The 12,500-nt window shown below is 42.6% G+C and overlaps 2 protein-coding genes across 2 annotated transcripts in view; one reads left to right on the top strand and one right to left on the bottom strand.

The window, feature by feature from the left end:
• The first annotated feature begins 6 nt into the window (after positions 1 to 6).
• On the top strand, positions 7 to 5,645 carry LOC128030257 (intermembrane lipid transfer protein VPS13B-like). The gene is made up of 10 exons (XM_052617724.1): positions 7 to 118; positions 189 to 430; positions 996 to 1,111; positions 1,201 to 1,952; positions 2,191 to 2,367; positions 2,552 to 2,722; positions 2,801 to 2,977; positions 3,069 to 3,171; positions 3,517 to 3,766; positions 5,122 to 5,645. Exons 1-10 carry the CDS (start codon positions 64 to 66, stop codon positions 5,368 to 5,370), a joined length of 2,292 nt encoding a protein of 763 aa, XP_052473684.1. The 5' UTR covers positions 7 to 63; the 3' UTR covers positions 5,371 to 5,645.
• The window catches only part of LOC128030256 (regulator of G-protein signaling 22), a 14,838-nt gene continuing 7,931 nt past the window's right edge, over positions 5,594 to 12,500 (bottom strand). The window contains exons 20-24 of the mRNA XM_052617723.1: positions 10,219 to 10,398; positions 9,991 to 10,137; positions 7,979 to 8,062; positions 5,963 to 6,056; positions 5,594 to 5,735 (exon numbers count right to left, since the gene is read on the bottom strand). Of these exons, the coding sequence (XP_052473683.1) occupies positions 5,632 to 5,735; positions 5,963 to 6,056; positions 7,979 to 8,062; positions 9,991 to 10,137; positions 10,219 to 10,398 (609 nt within the window). The 3' untranslated portion in view covers positions 5,594 to 5,631. The remainder of the gene's footprint in view (positions 5,736 to 5,962; positions 6,057 to 7,978; positions 8,063 to 9,990; positions 10,138 to 10,218; positions 10,399 to 12,500) is intronic.

Genomic DNA, 12,500 nt, shown 5'->3' on the forward strand with positions numbered 1-12,500 from the left:
CTGACCTGTCAGGAGCATCTGGGCGTCACGTATCTGACCGTGAGTGAAGATCAGTGTCCACGCATGCTGATTCACAACCGCAGCCCCAAGAGCCTCTTACTGAAGGAGAACAGCAGGGGTAACACACACACACACCGTCGTGAGGACTGTAGGTCTTGGCTCGTGTTAATGTTCAGTGTGTGTTTCAGAGTCTGTGAGGTCGGAGGTGTTCAGCCGGGTGGTTCCTGCTCTCTCGTCTGTCCATCATGAGTTGTTTCATCAAGCCTCCAGTTTCCCTGAGTGCCGACAGAAAGAGACACTGCCCACCCTGCAGCTGCGCATCATCACGGACACGCCCCCCGGTGACTCGGCCACGCCCACCAGCCACACAGACACGCCCCCCTCACCCGGCTGGACTGATGCCATTGATATCAGCAGTGCTGGAACACAGGTGCACAGCTGACCCCTCGCTCTAGAGCTGCAGGCATTCGGCTGGAATCAAATCTAGTTTAAAAAATGAAAGAAACATGTTTGCTGTGCTTGTTTGTATATATAGTAATAATAATAATAACTTTTTATTATTCTAAGAACAATTATATAATAATAATAAACATTTATAAATGTATTTTACAATACAACTTACAATAAAATTGCATTAGTAAGGTTAGTTTTACTTTCAAACATTAAACTGTTAAGCTTTAGTTTTCATGGTAAACCGCAGGGAGGTAAAAGTTTCTCGTGTTGACAGCAGCTGGTTTAGTGTTTCTCGTTATTAATAAGAGCGTGAGGATGGTTGCTCATGTTGCGATCACAAATGCTTGTTAAAGCGACTCAAACCTGAAGAAGATGCAGATGGAGTGAGATGCTGAAAACAGAGCTCAGTGTTTATTAATGTGTGTCACAGTAGCGTTGAGAGAGTGTGTGTGTGTGTGTGTGTGTGCTCTCAGTTCAGCTGCATCAGATCATCTGAACACTCAGTAGACGTGTGTCAGAGATCGCTCCTGTGTGTTTTCTAGGTTGTTTTTCTTCCTGGTTTCGGCTGTTTGTACATCGACGTTCTTCACCAGAGTGGCACCGTCACGCTGACGCTCGCATCAGAGAGCAGCGAGGGAGAGGTCGTCACGAGCCACAGGTCAAACACGCTTCTGTTCACGCATGTGTTGAGTTCCTCCACCAGAGGGCGGCGTCTGACTCTCTCTCTCACCTGTGTGTTTCCTGCAGGTCATCCGATCAGATTCTGTCCTTCTGGATTCTGTTGAACGAGGCGAGTGTGGCGCTCTGTGATGACATCACCAGCCCGTCCAGTTCTGTGGAGCTGCTGCGTCTCACCGTCTCCAAACTGCTGCTCCAGCTGCCTCCCAGCGAACCCTCGGCCGACGGCACCGACGCACCGCCCGTCCACACCGTCCAGATCCACTGCGGCAGCCTGCAGGTGGACAACCAGCTGTACGAGCGCGCCAGCTTCCACTTCCCCGTCATCTTGAGCCAGGAGCCTCAGGGCGAGCCCGACCTCGCTCCGACCCCGCAGCACCTTCAGCAGTTCTGCGACGCCTGCTTCCTGTCCCTGAGCGTCACCGTCTCCGCCGACGGACGTCTGGACCGCCTCGCCCTCCGGGTCAGACCGGCGCGCGTCTATCTGGAAGACACCTTCATCTACTACATGAAGACGCTCTTCCACACCTACATCCCAGAATCCCTGAGTGGGCGTGGCTGTGGTGGAGGGGCGGAGCTGGTTCCGCGGGAGGTGCTGGAGTCGAGCAGTGCTCTGGTGACGCCGGTGCTGCTGCAGAAGCTGTCCATCGAGCCGGTTCATCTGCTGGTGAGCATCCACGCCTCGCTCAAGCTCTACATCGCCTCTGACCACACGCCACTGTCCTTCTCTCTGTTCGAGCGCAGCCCCATCTGCACCACACCCAGACAACTGGTGCACACACTCGCCATGCACTACGCCGCCGGAGCACTCTTCAGAGCAGGTGTGTCTCTCTCACACACACACACTCACACACACAGACTCTCACACACACACACACACACACACACACACACTCTGATAGTATATGGTGATGTATAGTGGAGGTTGTCATCCGTGCAGTTTCCTCTTTTATTTGCTGAAGAGAAACTTGATTATTTCAAGGTTTGTGATCAGTTTATTGTATAACTCCTTTCCCAGCAGTGTTAGTTGATGTGTGCCGTGTCTCTGGTGGTGTTCAGGTTGGGTCGTGGGCTCTCTGGAGATTCTGGGCAGTCCGGCCAGTCTGGTGCGGAGTATCGGGAACGGTGTGTCGGATTTCTTCCGCTTGCCATACGAGGGTTTGACTCGTGGGCCGGGAGCGTTTATCAGCGGCGTCTCTAGAGGAACAAACTCCTTCATCAAACACATCTCTAAAGGTGAAACACACACACACACACACACACACACACACACACACACTCGATGTGTGATCCCAGTGTTATGTCATTCCATGGTTTCATTCTCCTGCTTTGAGCATCACATCACTGTGTGTGTGTGTGTGTGTGTGTGTGTGTGTGTGTGTGTGTGTGTGTGTGTGTGTGTGTGTGTGTGGGTCTGCAGGAACGCTGACGTCCATCACGAATCTGGCCACGAGTCTGGCGCGGAACATGGACCGTCTGTCACTGGACGACGAGCACTACATGAGACAAGAGGAGTGGAGGAGACAGTTACCTGAGACTCTGGGAGACGGACTGAGACAAGGCCTGTCGAGACTCGGCATCAGCCTGCTGGGTAAAGCACACACACACACACACACTTCTCTTCCTTCTGAGCCTGCCGTCACTCACTCGTGTGTGTGTGTGTGTGTAGGAGCGATCGCAGGAATCGTGGATCAGCCCATGCAGACGTTCACACGGACGCTGGAGTTACCGAACTCTGCGAGCAGCGCGGCCCGCGGCGTGATCTCTGGAGTGGGGAAAGGCATTGTGGGAGTTTTCACCAAGCCAATCGGAGGAGCAGCTGAGCTGGTGTCACAGACAGGATACGGTACAAGAACACTCATGTAGACCAGCGCAGAAGTGTGTTCATGTGCGTGTGCAGTGACCTGTGTGTGTGTTTGTGTGTGTGTGTGTCGCAGGTCTGCTGCACGGCGCAGGTCTCTGGCAGCTTCCCAAACAGCTGCACCTGCCGACTGACTCCAGATCAGCTGACGCCTCTAACAGCCACGTCAAATACGTCTGGTAAAACAACAGCTTTTACATTTACCTTCACCTATTATAGTTTGATTCTGGTTTGTTATTTTGCAATTATTTACATTTTAATTTTTACAATGTTATACATTTTTTGTATGCATTTATTTTGAATGATTACAATAATTTTGTAGTTTTTTGTAACATTTTTAATATGTTTTATTTAGAGTTTAATGTTTTACAAATTATGTAATTTAAAATTTTTATTTAATTTTCAAAACCCTGATCAGGCATGTGAGTGACTTTCAGTCTCCACATCCCGGTCAGGTGTGTGTGTAGATCTCAAGACGTGACGCTGCTGTCCGTGTGTGTGTGTGTGTGTGTGTGTGTGTGCAGGAAGATGCTGCAGTCTCTGGGCCGTCCCGAGCTGCACATGGCTCTAGACGTGCGTATGGTGAGCGGATCGGGGCAGGAACACGCCGGCTGTCTGCTGCTGAGCGGAGAGGTTCTGTTCGTCGTCAGTGTGTGTGAAGACGCACAGCAGCAAGCCTTTCCCATCACTGAGATCCAGTGTGAACACGACACACACACACCTGGACGCATCACACTCACACTGCAGCAGCACCGGATCGCCAGTGACACTGAGGTACACACACATACACACACGCACACTCACACACACTCTCTCTGTCTCACACATGCGCACACACACACACTCTCTCACACACACACACACACACACTGCAGCAGCATGGATATTCCTGGATTTTCTTGTGTAATTTTTAGTATATATTTTTTTAACCTTCTTCTGTTGTTTAGAAGTTTACATTTATTACTATTATGAAAATGCACAAAAATATTATTATAAAACTTTATATGGAATATTATATATTACTCAAAACATGTTTTACTGTAAAACAGACTGATATTCAAAGCCATAAATCTGTTCCAAATTTGAGATTGATATCACAAACACTCAGATGTAGTTTGGCTGCAGCACTAGATCAAATATGCTTCTCATGTAAATACAATGCGGCCGTTTTTGACTGCGGACAACATAAGTGTTGTCTTTTTTCAGGACCATCTAACTTTTTTTGAATGATGGCCATGATTTACTTTGTTTGTGTGTTCACATAGCAGATGTTAAAACCTCTACCCAGTTTCATACCATTCCAATGAAGTAAAAGATTAATTCCTGTTTATGTTCCTGCACCTGATGGATGTGGTTTGATGCTCATCTTTCTCACTGTTTCCCTCTTTCTTTCTTTCTCTCTCCCTCTTTCTTTCTTTCTCTCTCTGTCTCACTCTCTCAAACTTTCTGTCTCTTTGTCTAATTTGTGTGTCACTCTTTTTTTGTCTGTCTCTCTCTCTTTCTGCTTCATCTGTCTCTGTCTCATGTGTCTCTCTGATCTGTCTCTGTCTCATGTGTGTCTGTCTCTGTCCTCTGTCTCTCTCTGATCTGTCTCTGTCTCGTGTGTGTCTGTCTCTGTCCTCTGTCTCTCTCTGATCTGTCTCTGTCTCGTGTGTGTCTGTCTCTGTCTCATGTGTCTCTCTGATCTGTCTCTGTCTCGTGTGTGTCTGTCTCTGTCCTCTGTCTCTCTCTGATCTGTCTCTGTCTCGTGTGTCTCTCTGATCTGTCTCTGTCTCATGTGTCTCTCTGATCTGTCTCTGTCTCATGTGTGTCTGTCTCTGTCCTCTGTCTCTCTCTGATCTGTCTCTGTCTCGTGTGTGTCTGTCTCTGTCCTCTGTCTCTCTCTGATCTGTCTCTGTCTCGTGTGTGTCTGTCTCTGTCTCATGTCTCTCTCTGATCTGTCTCTGTCTCGTGTGTGTCTGTCTCTGTCTCATGTCTCTCTCTGATCTGTCTCTGTCTCGTGTGTGTCTGTCTCTGTCTCATGTCTCTCTCTGATCTGTCTCTGTCTCGTGTGTGTCTGTCTCTGTCTCATGTGTCTCTCTGATCTGTCTCTGTCTCGTGTGTGTCTGTCTCTGTCCTCTCTGTCTCAGGTGGATGGGCCTCGTGAGCGTCTCTCTGAGCTGCAGTACAGTCGACTGATGGATTTTGTCACCGGAGCGTCTCAGTATTTGTCTCCGTCTCTGTCGTCCCTCCATCAGCAGCCTCCCATCACTCCTGCCGAGCCGCAGCCCACCGTCTCTAAAACATACCAGTATCACGCCGACCCGGCCTTTACACACGTGTTCGTGTGCAAGTTCAACATGGTGAAAAACAAAGCGCTGCGCATCGGCTTCCACTGAAGTCCAGACTTCATCTTCATGTTTGTGTTATTTAAAGAGTAAAACACTTTATGAACATCACTACATCGGCCAGAGCTCGTCTCTGATTGGCTGCTTCTGTATGAATAAGGTGATGCTTTAAACCAAAAGGCCTTTCGTTTTGTATTTTTATAAGCAATGCAAGAAAGATGATTTACTGTTTTTATTTCATTTGCTCCTGTATTCTTGTCTAATGAAAAATAAGTGTCACTATATAATGAATCTGTTTTTTGTTAATAAAATCTAACTGTACATCACACGTGTCACTTGTTCGGTTGAGGCTCTGTCTTCAGCTCGGTGTTCGTTCTGGTTCTTCATCTGATCAGATGTGTGTCTGGAGCGTCTGTCTGCAGAGGAAACAGTGTTTTTGACACATCAGATGATTTACTGCAGCTCTAGATCATGATTCTTGTACAAGCAGTTTTCATGAGATCATTTTCCACATGGAGTATGATTTATAGTCCAAATGTTCCTGCGGTAACATGAATTTTTAAATGAACTAGTAATGGCAAAAAGATGGTCACACCTACAGGAACAAACACATTTATAAGATGAAGTTTTCAGAGTGACATACGTGTGCGTGTGTGTTGATCTGTCGTGGATGAGGAAGAGGATGGTGTTTTCTCGTGTTCCAGCGCTGCCATGTGTTTAGTGTAGGACCAGGAGATCTGAAGAAACCAACAAGCAATGAGCTTATAGTCATTAGTATAATTATTATAAAAATAATCCCTTTGTTAATGCCTTATTTTAAAGTGTTAATAGTTTAAAATTATTTGTTTAATCCCTAATAATCTTTCAGTAACCATAAACCTGTTTAAATGCTTAAATCTAAACAGAGAATATTATTTCTTTCCTTCCTGCAAGTTTAAAAGAGGCACAAATGAAAGTGATATCCATCTTTGAAAGCTTTATTTGTGAAGTACTTTAAACACATATTTACTTTTTTATATGCCATTTTATTTTAAGAAGCACAGAATAAATGGACAAGAAATCATTCACACAATCCATTTCATAACATACAGTAACTGTCCTCATAATCATAAGAGCTAATTAATGCACATTGACCAAAACAGCTTCTTTTCTTCTTTTCTTCCTGATATGAGGAAGACGAGGAGAGCTGAAGGTCTGAGACGCTCGATGTCTTCAGATTCTTCTGAATGTACTTCTGTTCTGAGAAAAGATAATACTCAAATCTTCAAATCTTTCATCCTCAGTGTTCAGACTGAAGATATTTATCATTCATTTACTCAGAGCTGTCTATAAAGTCTAAATTAGTCAGTTTGACATCAGATTTTTCAAAATACACCATTCATCCATAAATCATCCTTCTGTCATTTACTCTTTAAACTTGTGACCGACTGACTTTTGTGAAACATTTGTTTTAAAGAACATTGAACCCAAGCCCACTGTCTTTCACAGTTTGAACAAAAATCACAGATGTATCATCGGTAACACTTTAGAATAAGGTTCCATTAGTTAATGTTAGTTAATGTATTAATTAACATGAACAAACAATGAATAATACATTTATTACTGTATTTATTCATCTTCGTTAATGTTAGTTAATTAAAATACAGTTATTCATTGTTAGTTCATGGTAATTCTCAGTGCATTAACTAATGTTAACAAGCACAACTTTTGGTTTAAATAATGCATTAGTAAATGTTGAAATTAACATGAACTAAGACTTATAAATGCTGTAGAAGGATTGTTCTTGCTTAGTTCATGTTAACGAAAGTAGTTAACTAACATTAACTACTGGAACCTTATTCTAAAGTGTTACCGTATCATCTTTTATGTGCACTGAAGACAACCAGACATGAGTAAACGCTGACAGAGTGATGATTTTGGGCAGATAAACACACACACACACACACACACACAGAGAGAGAGTTAATAATGAATGAGGTCTTACTGTGATCACGAGCTGGAGATCCTGTCACTCCTGCTGTAAATCCTTCATGAAGTTGTGCGTCACACACTCGAGTGTGAACACATCCTTCATGAAAACCAGCTCAAATAAGAACAGTGACTGACAGCTGCAGGATCAGACACACACTCACAGACAGACAGACACACACACTCATAGACAGACACACACACACACTCACACACACACTCACACACACTGACAGACAGACACACACACTCACACACACACACACTGACAGACAGACACACACACTCACACACACACACTGACTGAAGCAGGACCCGAGTCTCGTCTGCAGACTGAAGACTTTCATTAATTTGGACTTTTTGTCTTTTTCACGTCTCGATCGTCACTGGTTTTTATACTTCAATGAAACCTCAAAAAATCAAGTCCTTGAATAAAAAAAAAAACCCTAACTGAAATAAAATAATATAACTTATTTCATCTAGTTTCCAAGGCAACATTTTAATTAAATTGATGTACTAAAATAACTAAAACTAAACAATAAAAACTTAAAAAAGGAAGAACATTTTTATTTTTAAAAATTAATTCAAGATGCTGACAAAACCTATGATTGTGTCTGAATGATTCAGGCTCATGAACACAAGAAGTGCTGATGAAGATGATGATGATGAAGACAGAACAGTGACCTCTGACCTTATATGTGGCTGCTCTCGTGCCGTCAGTCCCACAGTTCTGCTCTTCATCAGCAACGACATGTGCCTCATCCTCTTCCTCCTGCTGCCCAACACACACACACACACACACACACACACACACACGGACAGAGAGGGGGAGACACACACACACACACACACACACGGACAGAGAGAGGGAGACACACACACAGAGAGAGGGAGAGAGACACACACACACACACACACACACACAGACAGAGAGAGGGAGACACACACACACAGAGAGAGAGGGAGAGACACACACACACACACACACACAGAGAGAGTCTTTCAGTGATGCAGTGTTTTCAGTATTTTCATTGACCAATCAGGTGTGAGCATCACTGCAGTTCATTCGCACACATCACTAAGTAATTTTGCATGAACTGCAGTATCTTTGGACTAAAGAGCTTTGACAGTGTTGTAAACCTATAGAAATGAAAGTGATTCACACCTGTACAGAAGCAGCACTGATGTAGAACACACCTGCAGCTGAGCGCACCGCAGCTCTTCTGTGACGTCATAGACCATAGTCTCATTTACACAATTTAACAAAATCTGAAAATATTGTGTCTAATACAGGTGCTTCTTAATAAATGAGATTGTTGTGGAAAAGTTTCAGTAATTCACCTCAAATTATTAAACTCATGTATTAAATAAATTCAGTGCACACAGACTGAAGTAGTCTTTGGTTCTTTTAATTGTGATGATTTTGGCTCACATTTAACAAAAACCCACCAATTCACTCTCAACAAATTAGAATACTTCATAAGACCAATATTAATAATAAAGAATTTTTTTGAGTTGATTAGCTGTTTGGCATGTCACCATATTCTAATATTTTGAGATCGTGAATTGGTGGGTTTTTGTTAAATGTGAGCCAGAATCAACAAAATTAAAAGAACCAAAGACTTTAACTACTTTAGTCTGTGTGCACTGAATTTATTTAATACACAAGTTTCACAATTGAAGCCGAGCTTTAAGTCAAACGCACCCAGAATCAGACGTCACATGATTAGAGTCAGACGTCACATGATCAGAGTCAGACATCACATGGGGCATGTTCAAGTTCAAAACGGTGCGCAACGTTTTGTTACGGTTTCTGAGTTGAACGTCATGTTTCCTGGAAATGGCGTGCACCGGTGTGCAACAGGGTTTGAGATGTGTTTTCTCTTGTTTGGTGGGTGTGTCAGAACTGCAGTCCAATCAGCAGCAACATGTATATAAAGCACGCGGTAATAAAGTGAACTCACACAATGGCTTCAAGGAAAATAATGTACAAATGTGTTCGTTGCAGCTCGCAACAACTGAGGATATTAGAAGACATGTTTGTCGTAAGTTTTATTGTAAAAATATAGGATATCAACATAATGATGTAGTTGTTAATATTTTTTGCTTCATTGCAAGTGTATGACATTTGGTATAGAAATAAACAATGGTAATTAAGTGCTTTTCCTAAAAATGAGAACGAAAATACAGGGTATTAAAACCGTATGAACTACAAATAAAGTCAGTATGTGAGGCTAAATAGATGTGTTTTAGTCTGAATTAGGTAAGAAACACAAAGAACGCAAAGAATGGCCTTCTCAGCTGCCATACGTCAGACGTCACATGATCAGAGTCAGACGTCACATGGTCAGAGTCAGACATCACATGATCAGAGTCAGATGTCACATGATCAGAGTCAGACGTCACATGATCAGAGTCAGACGTCACATGATCAGAGTCAGACGTCACATGATCAGAGTCAGACGTCACATGGTCAGAGTCAGACGTCACATGGTCAGAGTCAGACGTCACATGGTCAGACGTCACATGGCTAGAGTCAGATGTCACATGATCAGAGTCAGATGTCACATGGCCAGAGTCAGACGTCACATGATCAGAGTCAGACGTCACATGGTCAGAGTCAGACGTCACATGATCAGAGTCAGACGTCACATGATCAGAGTCAGACGTCACATGGGCAGAGTCAGACATCACATGACGCACCTGTGAGCAGCTGTCGTCCTGTTCTTCTGTCGGTCTCCTGCTCCGTGTCTCTCTGTCCAGCACTCGCTGAAGCTCTTCCTCTCCAACGGCGGAGCGCAACGCCACAAAATCCGGCCAGTGCTTGAGCAGCTCGTCAAACACACATGCCTGACACACACACACACACACACACAGACGGGGTCAGACGTGCGGATTGTGTCAGTGTGAGGATGTCTGTGAGTCACACACCTGTGTCTCTCTGAAGACGTATGGCCCGAGCGCTCGCTGCTGACTCATGACTCTCTGCGCTGCCTCTGGAGGAACGTGGATCTGCAGCGCCGGCGGAACACAACTACTGATGAAGCAGCTGATGATGATGGACACCTTCCTCTGGAGCGCCACATCATCACAGCGGGAGTGACACAGATCCTACAGACACACATACACAGTTTGAACGTGTTTAATGTTTTGTATCATCCATCAGGATTTTATGGCTCATGTAGTCTGAGAATATATAGGAAAAAACTGTTTTATTCAGAGAGAAAGTTGAGTCTTATTTTGGCCACACCTTTCTCTGTGTTTGAGCTAATGGAATGATTTTTGGTGACAAATCTTATTTTGACCCATATTTTGGGATTTTTTTTTTTTAATTTTTCAAAAACTCAATGGTACACTCTGGGCAAATTCACTACCCTTTCGCTAGGTTCATGGATGAAAACATCCACTAAATTAAAATGCTGTAAAAATGTATCAGATAAAAAATATTAAAAAAATTTTTTTTCCATAAATCTATTAATCAACCTCAGTCCTGATTAAAACTACCAAATGTTTTTAAAAAATCCAAGATTTTAACTCTTTAATTACCAAGTACATAAATGATGTCACTGATTTGGGGGAAGAAACACACAAAATGACATATTTTCAATTTAAAAAGTGATTGTGGTCTGGATTTTTTTTTACCGTTTATAACAGTCTTGGGCATGTCAAAGATTATTAACAAGATTGGCTTTGATGCATTTTTAGTTTTTGTGCAGCATTAGATTTTAATTTTTTCTCCCTCATTTGTTGTTGGTGGCTGTTTTTGCTCCATTGACTTCCATCATAACCACATTTTATGATTGCAAAGCCATGACACCATGCATTCTTGATTGTTTGTGTTTTTCCCTTTTGGGAAGAGGTAAAATTTGTTATTTTTACAGTTGATAACAAGGTGGGACCATTAACCCTTTAAATAGGCCTGTGCAAAAAAAAGGCTTAGTTTCTGGTTTGTATACTTACATTTACATTTATTCATTTAGCAGACGCTTTTATCCAAAGCGACTTACAGATGAAGACAGTGGAAGCAATCAAAAACAACAAAAAGAGCAATGATATATAAGTGCTATAACAAGTCTCAGTTAGGTTAACACAGTACAAGTAGCATGGGATTTTAACTAATATAATAAATAAAAAGATAGAATAAAAAATAAAAGAATAGAGCAAGCTAGTTAGAGGTCTTTACACACACACACACATACATATACAATTGCATAATAAATGAAAAGAAAATAGAATACAAAAAGATTAGAAAGGTAGTTAGATTTTTTAAAGAATAGAATAAGAATAGTGAGTGTTAAAGTTAGAGGGTCAAATAAAGATGGAAGAGATGTGTTTTAAGCCGATTCTTGAAGATGGCTAAGGACTCAGCTGCTCGGATTGAGTTGGGGAGGTCATTCCACCAGAAGGGAACATTTAATTTAAAAGTTCGTAAAAGTGACTTTGTGCTTCTTTGGGATGGCACAATCAAGCGACGTTCACTTGCAGAACACAAGCTTCTAGAGGCACATAAGTCTGAAGTAACGAATTTAGGTAAATGGGTGCAGAGCCAGAGGTAGTTTTGTAGGCAAACATCAATGCCTTGAATTTTATGCGAGCAGCTATTGGAAGCCAGTGCAAATTGATAAACAGAGGTGTGACGTGTATTCTTTTTGGCTCTTTAAAAATTAATGGTATATGGAGTTATATGGAGTATAACAGCAAATTATAGTGTTTGTGTGTGTGTGTGTGTGAGAGAGAGAGAGAGAGAGACAGAAAGAGAGGGTGTGAGAGAGAGCTTTGTGCACTTACCTTGATGTATCTGAAAAAATCCAAATATGCACCTCATGCTCTCAGAACTACTTGGAGTAAACAATAAAAAAAGAAGGGTGTTTATGCACCTGCTGCCTCTTGATGGTGAAAAGTACGGATGGTTTATGTGTGAAATGCTCGTCTTTTCTTGATGGTAAAGCCAGTTTAAAACCTTAAAATCCTTTTTAAAAAATCTACTTTGCATCAAATTTATGAACATAATGTATTATGAACCAAAATGCAATACCAACTTCAAATAAGCTGCAGCTTGCTGGAGGGGTCAAGCTGAATAATAATTTCTAAAACTTTAGTACAAGTCAAGCCCTTTCTCGTGTTGCTTGCTGCTCTTCTCACCATTAAATATCCAGCAGGATGGCATGCAAGTGTTTAAATCCACGTACTTTGCTTTTTTTTTAGTCTATACT

This window comes from Carassius gibelio, chromosome A16 (genome assembly GCF_023724105.1).
Source record: "Carassius gibelio isolate Cgi1373 ecotype wild population from Czech Republic chromosome A16, carGib1.2-hapl.c, whole genome shotgun sequence".
Lineage (NCBI taxonomy): Eukaryota > Metazoa > Chordata > Actinopteri > Cypriniformes > Cyprinidae > Carassius > Carassius gibelio.

Excerpts from the sequence above, each read along its gene's own strand:
- LOC128030257 (XM_052617724.1), top strand. The coding sequence starts at position 64 with ATGCTGATTCACAACCGCAGCCCCAAGAGCCTCTTACTGAAGGAGAAC. Across the intron at positions 119-188 it reads ACTGAAGGAGAACAGCAGGG|AGTCTGTGAGGTCGGAGGTG; the intron begins GTAACACACACA and ends TGTGTGTTTCAG. Across the intron at positions 3,172-3,516 it reads AGCCACGTCAAATACGTCTG|GAAGATGCTGCAGTCTCTGG; the intron begins GTAAAACAACAG and ends GTGTGTGTGCAG.